The sequence below is a fragment of the Polyodon spathula genome, chromosome 4 (genome assembly GCF_017654505.1).
Source record: "Polyodon spathula isolate WHYD16114869_AA chromosome 4, ASM1765450v1, whole genome shotgun sequence".
Classification (NCBI taxonomy): Eukaryota; Metazoa; Chordata; class Actinopteri; order Acipenseriformes; family Polyodontidae; genus Polyodon; species Polyodon spathula.
This window is the reverse complement of record NC_054537.1, coordinates 59,036,499-59,049,274: the sequence shown is the minus strand read 5'-3', so window position 1 is coordinate 59,049,274 and position 12,776 is coordinate 59,036,499. Positions and strand designations below refer to the sequence as shown.

Here is a 12,776-nt window from a genome sequence, read left to right as displayed (position 1 = left end):
CAATGTTTCTGCGCATGCGCCAACAAACGGGACAGTGCTCAGAAAATAGCATTTTTCATAATAACTACGTATTTGCTAATGTTGCTGTTTTCTTCAAAAGGCCAATGTGAAATCTACTTCAAAAGTTGTATGCATTTTTTTAACATGGCAAAAACCAGCAACATTTCGTACATCTGCATTGACTCTACATACAATTTTTTTTTTTCCCTAACTCTGTGTATACCTGTGGCAAAGTGCCCACCACTGTGTGTATTTTGTGTTATATGCTGTATGTTAATGTTGGTGTATAGTCGTTGGTACGCAGGATATAAACGGGTCTGTGTAACACGAGTGTTTAAAATGTATATTTGTATTTAGGCACGAGGATTGCACAACACTTCACATGCAAGTAAAATGTAATAATATGTGAGCATGGGGAATTGCACTTTATTAATTCACGTGCAGTTGTACCGCGACTCCAATTGAATGATTGATTAGCAGTCGAGTCTCGGTACAGCTGCACAAAAGCAGCATGTTTTCACTCACTTGGGGTTGTGTGTTCGGTGAGTGGAGAACGGGATTGGAGACGGAGGTAATAATAATAATTGTAATAATGCCTTTCCTTGTTAACTAGCTGGCTGCGGAAGGCTTCATGTCTGCAAAGCAGACGTCAATTGGGCATCATGATTTACATAAAAAAAACAACCTGGGTCCAGTTTTACAATCAGAGCAGTGGCAGATTTAATACCCATTCCCTTTAACGCTTTAACTATTAATCCCTCATGTGTTTTTCCTCGAGGGGTGATTTTTTTTGACTCCCTTATTAATGATGGAGCAGGGTTTACAAGTCTGTGAGCAGCAGCATCTAGAAGCAGTTTGGGTCATTAAAATAGACACTATGCCAAACATCTTCATGGAGATATCAAGGTTATGCAGCAAAGAAAGGATCTGAACTATGCCTTTCCTTTCAAGAAACAAATGCTAAAATTTTTTCATGCATCCTATTTTGTTTTTAGCCCAAGTGTGGGTGGTGGTAGCGTTATCTTACCGAGGCATTCATTTTGAACCCTCACATTGGGAAGCCAAGGGGTTAAATTGTACTGCTCTAAGCGGCAATCTTTCATGCTCTCACACCTTCTTCCTAAACTTTTGACCTCCCTGTTTTTCCCTCATTATGTTTCCACAGTTCCTACTGTAAGGCCTCAGACTGTAGCCCGGAGTCAGCAGCTGCTCTGCATTGGCTATTTTTTTTTTGGTTTTGTTTTGTTTTATTGTTTGGACAGCAAAACACTTATTCAGCTGGATTGACAATTTAAAAAAGGCTTTTTTTTTTTTTTTTTGCCAGACAGCTGGAAAAGTGCCTGCACACATCAGAAACGTGAATCCTGTGTTTAGTTTCCCTGTTTTTGGCAGGGTTGCTCGTCTGCTGTTTGCATGAATCCCTAATGCATTCCAGAGTGCTCACTAAAACCCAGTCCGTAGGAGGGATGCTGTGCTGGGAGGCGGACAAGGCGCTCTCACGCTATCGGCACATTGCTAGAATAACGTGGCACCATGGTGACATCAGACAGGCTACTTCAGCGAGGTGACCGCTTCAGACCGGGCCTTCAGAAACGTGCTTCTTCATAAAAGAACAAAAAAGGGGTGAGAGGGGGTAATTTGTTATAGGACGGAAACGTTTCATACTTCTGAGTTTCTCTGTTCCCATTGGCCGTCAGGGAACGCCGCAAAACAATGACATCTGTTGGAATAGAGCAGGCACAGGTTAACCTGCACCCACTGCCACCTGCTATAGGGAAAACAGGATGGCTTCTTGGTTTAAGTGACTTGAACCAGCAGCTCTTTACAGTACTGTGCAGTGCTATTTCCATGTATACAGCACCTTTCATCCACACTTAGCTTCACTAAGCAGAGAACAGGCAGAAAACAGATTTACATTGCACTCTTTAAATTTAAATTCCAAGTAGTAATCCCACGTCCAAAAACATGGAAGTGTTGTGTGAAAATAGGTGCACATAGCCTTTTTTAATGTTTCTAGAGAGAACCCACAAATATGGAAGAATTAGGCCTACCTAAATACAGGCGTTAAATATTCGTATTAGTCTGGTAATGGATACCAGTGTATAAGAATCCTGTAGTGCAACCCCAAGTTTCAAATAATAAACCCACTACATTACCAAAACTGGAAAACTGTAGTTATTAAAAGTGAATCTCACACAGCTGAGTGCTTGTTCCGTGAAGTCAAAAGTTTTAAACTTTGGTTACTATAGGTATTTCTGTTGTTGTGAAAGAAAACATAACAAGTGGTAGCATTTGACGTAAATTCCTCTAAGTGCCGTTGAAAAGGCATATTAGTGTGCATCTGGCAAACCTTAAACATGACTCCTTAGTTAAACATACATTGGAGTAACTCCATAGCTATTGACTGGAATGATGATTATTCAGTGGTTGGGCAAAGTTACGTAGACACATGAAAATGATCATGACGATTGTATCCAATGTGTAAAAAAAAAAAAAAAACTACTATCATTTTCTGTATCGTGGAATCCATGTAAATAGTAATTCCAATATACTTTAAAGACTGCTATACTAATTTTCTTATCATAATTTGTTAAGCCTTTGTATTGTTACGGAACAAAAAAAAAATATCTCATTTAATTGATAGAGAAATCTCGTAGTTAAGGAGACAGACGGCTTGCCTGCTGAAGCAAGTCGATAGTGGTTGTCATTGATCCATGGTTTCCTCATTCCAGTCTCTCTGGGACAGGAAGTGACGTAAATATCCTGCAATATTAAGTTTTTCTTAAGAAGAGATTCAGCCCAAACAACCTCACCAACTTCATTTGAAAAACATTAGTGGATGGGTTTTTATTAACAAACCTCTTGAAGATGATGTTATTACACAGATAGCTCTCTACAAAACTTCTTTCTGAAAATTGTGCCTAATTAAAATTAGTGTTGTCTTTCAGAATACAAATTTGTGTTACTGTAAAAGATTTGAAGTAAAACTTTTTGAGAATCTGATCAAATGCTGCAACTTTTTCCTGTGTGCTTAACTAGACGTGGTGACTAAGAAGTGTGGCATCTCTTTAAAACATCCTATTAAGGCTATAGCCTCACAGTCACTCTTAGTTAAAAAGCACAAAAATTCCAACCCAGAACATGCAAATATTTTGGCTTCGTTTTCCTGATCATCGCTGTGTTTTGTTTTTTTTCCTACCGTATATTTCTTGCATTGTTTAGCATCTAGCATTAACCATTTTTCATAAAATAATCAAATTATAACAGAGGCAGGCTTTCTTGTTAACCCACAGCATTGTGAAACTGTGGGAAATATCGTTTATCGAAGCCATGCTCCTCTATCCTTTTTTGCAGCAGCACTATTTTTTTTAAAGTACCACTGTGCATATAATTTCTGCTTTTTCTGATTTTTACAGACGCCAGTTACAAGCCCATGGTAATACCCAAGGGATGCGCTCCAACATTACAAATATCTTGTTGCTACGCGTATTTAACAAATTGTTAAAATGGTGCTCTGCAGGTTTCAAAGCAAAAACCAGCATGCTTAAATATTCCAGCCTCCGTGTGGGAACATACCAGACATATTATACAATATTAACTTGAGCCATTGAGGCAATTTGTGCCCATTGACTTCTAAAGGGAAAAGCAAGGTAAGAATTGCTGCAGGCTTCCTTGTAGCACAGTTGCCTGATGCGGTCGGCTGGAAGTTGGCAATGGCCTCCCTGGCCTCAGAGCAGACACAGTCCAGATCCCAGTGTCTCTGCGCCACCTAGTGAGAGAGGCTTCTGGGATCTCTCAGTAAAATCCGACAGTATCGACAGTCTGTCTGCTAGTGTGTCGCTGCCTTGCTATATTCTTGAACTGTGATGGTGTCTTTATGTAAACAGCTTGAAGATGACAGTCTCCCTCTCTGTGTGTCCACTGAGCTGGCATGGCAGAGGCAGAGGCAGAGGCATTGCGAGTATCCCCACATTTTACCGCTATCGTGACATTAGCTTGCATTGGCAGTTCAATCTCGGAGCTCACTGAGGCTACCTGGAAAGGCTCCGAGCATGTACTGTGCCAAATTTGTTTTCATGTGTACTACAGCCAGTGGTCAGGCGGCAAAGCAGGAGCCAGATGGTGCACTTTTACTTGATGCACAAGAAAATACTCAAAATAAACAAAATTCAAAACAACAGTCACAGACAGTGGACGCTTATGAAATTGATTTCAGGGAGACCTTCACAGGTACCCGACACTGCTCAGTCTAAGACAATGTTTACATTTGTTACCTCTGTAGAAACACTTAAAGGGTATTGACAGAGCAAAACACCAAGATAACATGCCAACATATCTCCAAGATGCAAAGTATTTTTTTCTTAAGTTCCTTCTGAATTGTTTATCCAGGATCGAGTTTATTTATTTATTTTTTCAAAAGTTTTTTTTTTCTAAAAACACTCCCTGGCATGCATCTTTTAAAATAAATTCGAGCATGATATGATTTAATAGTTTGTTCAACTAAAGTATCAATCAAAATACATTTTTTTTTTTTTTTACGATATTTGGATGAAACGTGTACTAACTTCCACATGACTCCTACAGTTTTGTTGTGTGATGCCATGTTACAACAGTCAGTCTTCCACTTTCAAACCCATAGTAATTGCGATACGCTATATATCATTAATGTGCAGGTTACTGAACATACATTACTGTACCAGATTTCCATAAGTGAAAAACGGGTTATTGTTTTGAACCATACATGCGGTTGAACTTTGAGATCCTGATGTTGCTGTAAGTTTATCATGAACTAAGCGAGAATGATCCCTTGTGTCAGGATAGCCTGAAATTTGATCAGGTTTGGAATACAGCAGTGTGAGCCTGATTATCCAGAGCGCATAGATCAGTGGTTCCCAACCCCAACCCCCTGTGTCTTCTAGTTTTCGTTCCAACTGAGCTCTCAGTTACTTAACTAAACCCTTAATTGAACTGATAATTTGCTTAATTAGACCTTTTTTAATTGTTCTCAGCTCTTAAACAGTTAGAGATTTCAACGTAACTATAACATGTTATAACTTGAAATCTGCAACTTTTTAGGAGCTGAGAACAATAAAAAAAAATGCCTAATTAAGCTAATTATTAGTTCAATTAAGGGTTTAGTTAACTAATTGAGAGCTCAGAATGCAAACCAGAAGAGGACCGGGGTTGGAAACCTGGTATAGATAACAAGCTCAGCTGTTTCCTATGAATCTCATAGTGAAACCTGGGCTGGACTAAGCTGCTGTGCAGTTATTCACATCCCTGTAGAAAATACTAATTGATTTCCAGTATCATTTGTTACAAAACCATAATAGGGTTTTCCGCTAACCTTGATATGATTGAATAATTAATTGTACGTTACTGTAATGCAGCATGTATGGCGTGCCCCAGTGAATGAGAACAACGTTCCCGGTAGTCTCTCATGCTTTAAATATTAATGATACGTTAATAAACCAATCAACTAAGGTGAGTCATGGCACCAGTACAGTAATTACCTAGGCTTGTTAATTACCAGGCCCTAACTCTTGTTCTGTGTGGATGATGTTGTGGAAGCTGAGCTGTTTTTTTTTTCCCTACTGGTTTCAGGCTACAGCAATGGCAGTCCCTGAGAGGAACGTGCCCGCCATCATGCCCACCCTCTCCAGCAGCTCCTCGCTGGCATCTCAGGTCCACGCAGCTGCAGTCAACGGAGACAAGACTGCCCTGAACAAGCTCATCGCAGGTGAGTTACCCACCCCTGCCACTGCATCACACTCTGACAGGCCATTCCAGACAGTGGGTCCAATTTGAGAAGTTCAAATGTAATTTCAACTATCATTTTTTTTAATAGCATTACCCATGCCATTTTATGGGTCTTGAGGAAGTGTTTCTGGGATGTCTTGCTATCGTTTTTCTCTAAAGGGCTTTTCACACTACACCACCAAAACCAGGGTTGAGTCACATTTGCTTTGCTCTACAATACTCAGGTTAAGATTTGCCCCAGGGTTGGACAGGACTGTTTCACCCAGCATATTTTCAACCCGTGTCAAACACCGGGGCAGAAGGAGATATTTATCATGGCTCCCGATACGGCTTTAACTTTTTTTTAATTATTTTGCGAAGGAGGGCTCGTGTAGAACAAGCTCAGAGGAGGCACTGGCAACGTGTGCTCCGTGCAAGACGTGACCTTTTCAGGTTACTACGACAACAATCATAATCCCGGATGCTACTTTTAAGTTTCTTTTTTGTTTTAATTGTATAGCCTTATAAGTGGCACTAATTGCGTGGTAGTTACACATACAGTAATAACAAACATCTGCATGATGCTTGATGATGTGCATACTGGTAGTGCCTAAAAAGTTACACTGTAACAGTACACAGTGCACCATAAAATGCATGTGTTGAGAGTGGACGCCTATTGTGGAGAATGCCCCAGCTGATGGTCATTATTATCGATTTGTACTCAGTCCACTGCAGACTTATTGTACCCAGTGGGAGTTTTCTTTAAAAATTAGCAAAAAGTTAAATCAAAATGATTTGATATCAATCAGATACAAGAATGGTAAGACAAATAATTACAGATACAATATAGGTGGTTTTAATGAATCTGATTCTTATTGCCTAACAAGAGAGAAAAGGTAGCGATAAAGGGAGAAAGAAAAGAAGTCAGAAAGAGAATGAAAGGGAGAATGAAATGGTGGAATGAGAGAATGAAATGGTAGACAGAAAGAGAGAATGAAATGGTAGAATGAGAGAATGAAATGGGAGACAGAAAGAAAGAATGAAATGGTAGAAAGAAAGAGAGAAAGGTATACACCTGGGTACTTTACAAAACCGTATGTTTAAAAGTTAAGTAAATAAAACGGAAAGATTTTTGACTGGTTCACCAGATTGTTCAATCAAGTGTGTATTTGAATGGGGACTGAAAGGGTTACACATCTGTGACTGACTTTGAACTAAATGAAATGGTCACAGGGTCATGCCGTTTAATATCCTTTGCAAACCAATCGCCTGTAAATGCTACCTGAAGAAGATCTTGAACAGGTTCACCTTTTATCCTATTGTTCACCGTCAAAGGGCAAGTGACTTTCTGGCAGTCAAAGACTAGGCATTGATTACATCCCAGCTAGGCTAAATGAATGCATTTTGTGTGTTTAGCATCCAGGTTTTATAAAGCTCTTGGAGGAGAGGGAAAGATCTCAGGAAAACATCCTCATCAGAGATTGGAATGAAGCAGATTGACAAGAATTGGCTGTAGCCCACGGGGCAGCCCATTTACCACATTAAGGCCATGCATGAGAAACGGGCTCCAAGCTAGGCCTTTAATACAATTTCATACACACTTCAGGCATTTGGAAAGCATGTCTTGCAGATCTGCCTCCGTTCAGCTGAGCCACTGTGTTTTGCAGGGACCCCAGGACTTCGGGATGCAGAGGACCAGTTTGGCCGCACACCCCTCATGTACTGTGTGCTGGCTGATCGCCTGGACTGCGCTGAGTCTCTGCTCAAGGCTGGAGCCAATGTCAACAAGGCCGACCACAGCCAGAGGACTGCCCTGCACCTTGCCGCACAGAAGGTGAGCAAGACCATGAATTGCTGAGTGGGTCGGATGGTTTTAAAGTGCCATCAAAATGCTTCCAATAATAATAGAAGAAAACCTCCAGTTGTTATCACCACACTTGTTTTTGTGAAAAAGTATTGTCTGTGCTGGAATGCATTATACAAAGAACAGCCTTCATGATCTCGAGAGGTTCAGTCATCAACTGATTTCCTAATGGAATATCAGAAGGGTAATAATCAGCAATAATTGATGCATTTAAATCACTTTATTATTCAAAAACAAGAAAAAAAGTGTAGACTCTTCACAAAAGCCCACCTCAAATACTACTGAAAATATGGTAATATCATATGAGCATTGAGAAAACTTAATTAAAAAGACAGAAGCAGAAAATGTAGACATTTCACCTTCAAAAACAACTGTGCTCATAATATTTATGTGGGAGTGTGGCTCCAAATAAGGCACCAGGAAGATTAATTGAACAATGAAAAAAAAAAAAAGCAAAGGCGACCCTCTGCCCTGCCCATTTGGAACAGATTCAGGGTTCAGATGGAGACTGGAAGTCCAGTCCTCATTGATGTGGTCCAGTGACTCTGCAGCATCTCCTGAGTTTATGGGGAGCTGGGGGCCCCCTGCCACGTCCTTCTGATTGTTGCTGTATCGAAACAAGGCATTTGAAACTCGGCTTTCCTGCCTCCTGGCAGTTTTGGTTCAGTTCCTTTTGAACGCACTCCAGACCTTGATAATCTGAACTGGAACGGATTGAGGTTTGCCTGCCATGCTTTGATCCCAGGACACGGTTATATACGTTTCTAATTATGACCATATACTGTACAAAAACGTGTACATCTACCTAACCTGACCACACATTTACAGACATTAAACCTTACATTTGTAAACAGGATTTTTTTCATGTTGGCCTACCTATGCATGGTACTAATGTTAATAGGATGATCATCATTTCACCCCTGGTTAATATAGTTAGTATAGATATATTGGGCAGCAGTATTTACACTTGCCTTGATCATTATACTAGACCCCATATGGGTCCGATTTTAAATAGAATATTGTAATTTAATTACAGTTTGTGCAGGGCACTAATTGGTAAGCACTGGCCTATCCATGAAAAGTGAAAGTCAGAAAGGTCTATCAAATCAGGAGCAACTGACCTCATTTTAATACCATTGTTGCCCATGTTTGTGTTTCCTGTGATTTTGATATATATATGTGTGTGTGTGTGTGTGTGTGTGTGTGTGTGTGTGTGTGTGTGTATATATATATATATATATATATATATACACACACACACACACACACACACATACATACAGGGCTTTATATTGGCAGCAAGAAGGGCAAGGCGAAAATGGCCTTTAGTTCAGTACATTTAGAGGGCACCAAGGCCACATAAGTTAAGGCCGAAGTGTAGGATCTTGTGTAATTTTGCTTAGGATTCATATATAAAGCTAATTACTGGCTACAGAAAAGCTAATTACTGGCTACAAAAAACACAGTAATAATAACTATTTGTTTGTTAAGAAAAGGCTGTTTTTTGTCAACAGGTAGCCTAGACAGGGCTCCAGTCTAACTTTTTGCCCTAGAAGACAAACAAAATTGGTCGCCAAATCCAGTTGTTGGGTGCCACTTTAAGAGCAAGTTGGTTGCTATCATATTCAACTGCTTAAAATACAACAACTTGCTAAGACACTAAAGTGATAGTAAAACTGTAACTTGATGTTTCTACTCACTTGTTTGTTGCCTCATTCTGTTGAATAGGTAATGTATGCAGCTGATAACTGCAATGAACTCATATTTGACATATTGTGCAAGTGGTGTGTCTGGAATTGGTGACTGTACCTCTGATTGTGTCCAGTTGTAATATGGGAAATAGCAGCTTGCATGCTAAGTGTTAATTAGTGGAGTCCTGATATTACCCAGCCAGATCTTATGTTTTTTTACTATAAATCTAACTATTTATTGTTTCAGTAAAAAAAAAAAAAAAAAAAAAAAAAAAAAAACGGGGGGGTGTCAAATTCCAAGTCACTCAAACAAGACAATAAAACTATAATTTCTGTTGGTGTGTCATTTGTGTCATAGTATAGTAGAGTCTACAAAGGTTTGGTCAGAGTTTCCAAAGTAATAGTGTTAGACTTTTAATTACTTACCGTCAAAAAGACGACGGTTTTTCTGCTGCAATCGAGTAAGCTGCAGTACATTTCATTATAAATTTGTGGAATTATTATAATTTTTTCTCAGGAGTACACTTCGTAATTTACAGTACCAAGTATTTATATGTGTTCTGCTGTCACCATTCTTAAAATGGTCAGTTTGAGAAACAAACTCAGTTTTCCCTGCAGTAGCTGAACCTGCTTTAGTACAGAACCCACGCTACATTTATTGTTTTTTATTATGGTAATGTCTTAAATTACCAAGCCTGCTTCTTTGGTGAAGTCAAAAGATATTATCAGCTGGTCATGTAACTAGGTCAGTTAAATAATCCTCAGACTCCTGAAGGTAAAACAATGTAACCAAATATATCTGGGATAGATGTGGCTGCTAAAGAAGATGCAGCAAACAATAACAAGTCTCTGTGTGTGTAAACTTAAACTAATTCATCGGCTACCCTTCCGCTGAGAGAGGTTTTTGGAAAATAGTCCTACATAATTAGAGAACAAAAAACAAGTAACTTTATGTCAGAGTTACTTCTAGTTTTTCTGGACAGTGCCAGTTCTGAATGGAGCAGTATTACTGAATTGTCTGTGTCTCAGTTTGTTGTTGTTGAAAGATGCTGAGCTGACAGGCTGTGATTTGCTGATTCAGTAGTTGCAGGTATAGGACCGTTGTTTTCATTGGTGCAAAGTATTGATTGGCTGGTTTAGTGGATAATAAAATAGATTGGGACCAACTGTGTCCTTCTTTAGGATTTGCCGTCCAATAGATGTGAATTGAACTTTCAACAGCCAGTCAAAATAAAAAAGCCAACGCTGTTGCGGATTGATTTTAAGTTCGGTTCACAGTTGATTTGGTGAAGCCCGCTAGAGCTGGGAGATGATGGTACTCAATTTTCTTATACAGTATATATTAGCCTCACTCTCTCTTCCACTTTCTTTCCATATCTGCATGTTTTATATCTCATGTTTGACTTGGTTTAATGTCATGTGGTTCTGTGTACAGTGTTCTGTGTAGTAGTTACTCGGCCTTACTTTATTGGCATCATGCTGATTGGAACCTGTTCCCTATTAAGTAACTTCCTTCTTGTTTCCAAACGGGAACCATTCTCCTGGGAGTTTGTTTTTCATCTGATTGACTAGACGAACATTATGCCAGCTCCTTGCACTCTGTCTCTTTCACAGTAGAACTAATCCTTTTTCAGAATTCATCAAGCTATTGTTCATTTGAATACAAAGTTGATGTCTTTATTTTTTACAGTATCTGCAAGCGGGATTTTATGGTCTAGCAAGATGTATATAATGAATGGCTTCTATAATGAATTCCTGGCAGTTCTAGTGCAGTACAATAAAAATATTTCCGAGTACAAAATCTCACATACACCCGTAAACCAAGAGTTGCTGCTTTAAATTTGGATTTTATTGCAGCGCTTTTGTTTTTGTTTTATTTATTTATTTATTTTTAAACCTGCATTTTTCAATAATAGTCGCAATCTGTGCCTAGTAAAAACAATAGGGTAAGTGACTGTATGCGAAGTAGTTACATATGTCTGCAACAACCCCCTATTGCCTTTGTAGTCTTGTTACAGCATCACAGGGTTAGGCCTGTAAGTTTGCTTATTTATAAAACATGCTTACGAAAGAAGCCGTACCTTGTGAAAAAAGGTACTGTTCCTACCACAAGCATTGCTTTAAACAGAAAGGACCCATTTGGTGTGGACGAGAAATCTGGATTTTTCTATTGGATACTGCAGGAGCTCGTTTGGCAAGTGCTTCTTTATCCAGCGCTTCCAGAATTGCTGATGTTTCAGTGAAATAATGGAGGATTGATCGCAGGCCTGTTGACTTAATCCGGGCAGCTTAAGGCTTCATTGCACCGTGAACGGACAGAGGGCCCCATTTGATTGATTGTTAAGACTGCGTTATTAACACTGAGTTAACTCCGCCCTCTTTACAACATTTTCCGTTGTTATTAGTGATGCTAATAAAACATTGTTTTTTTTAGTGATTTTATTAGATTTACCCTGATGCAAATGAATGCATGGCCAATTACTGCTTTTTGTTGTTTACTTGTATAATGCAGTAATCGGTTTGATATTTATGATTTAACAGTATTAAAATAATAAAAAAATGAAATGAAAATAATTGAATGCGATCTGCAGTAATCTTTAGAGAATGATCCCACCACAACTACAGTGTGGCTCCTGTGCTTAATCCATTTATCACATTGATCTTCATTTTGTATTGTTATATATTCAGAATATCCATGTCAAACATCCCTGTGTTGTTAATAACAATCCCTTTATGAGATAAAAATGTTTTACTAATAATAGTAAAACAAATATGAAAGTGAATATTTTTATGTGAGGAAGTTTAACAATACGGAGCTTAACTTCGTTTTCTTTAACATGACTATTACTTTGATTTATTTTGGCTTTATATGCAGTTTTAGCAGACAGAATATTTTAAGCATCTCTCCAGAAGTTGTAAACAAACTACCCTCATCAAACATGGCTGTGTAATGTTTCTTACTCTGGCTTAATGTTTTCCTGACCCCAGGCAGAGCCACGGTGGTCACGTGTAAATTGACCAGGTGGCCGTGCACAAAACTCAGGTACCATAGATATTATTGACACAGATAGGCTAAACATCCCTTCAGTCACATGAAGGCCTTAAGCAGCACCAGTGTTTAAGATAGCCATTATTTAATTGCTAATTCTGTATTTTATATAAATAGATTTTAACTTTTATTGTTTGGAATGTGCAAATTAATTAATTTGATAGTGGGGCCTATCGGAGCGACGTGAATAAATGTTAATGTTTAGCAGCTTGCCTGTTTAATAATATAATATGATATTACCTGCAAGATGCTGGCTCTGAACATGCAAATAAACAGGTTTTGTTTTAGACTTGCATGTAAAATGTCCTTCAGAGGAATCATAAACACAGTCACTATATTAATGCGCTTTATATTTTATGAAAGACTTTTTTTTTTTTGTTGTTTTTAAATGAAGATATTTACTAACCTCTTTTTATGAGACAAGTTTTACTAT

At 38.7% G+C, this 12,776-nt stretch overlaps 1 protein-coding gene across 2 annotated transcripts in view; it reads left to right on the top strand.

Annotated features, from left to right (window-relative positions):
• invs (inversin) overlaps positions 1 to 12,776 on the top strand; it is a 98,030-nt gene that overhangs the window by 14,545 nt on the left and 70,709 nt on the right. For both annotated transcript variants that reach the window (XM_041248189.1, XM_041248190.1), the window contains 2 exons: positions 5,605 to 5,740; positions 7,407 to 7,573. In XM_041248189.1, the coding sequence (XP_041104123.1) occupies positions 5,605 to 5,740; positions 7,407 to 7,573 (303 nt within the window). The remainder of the gene's footprint in view (positions 1 to 5,604; positions 5,741 to 7,406; positions 7,574 to 12,776) is intronic.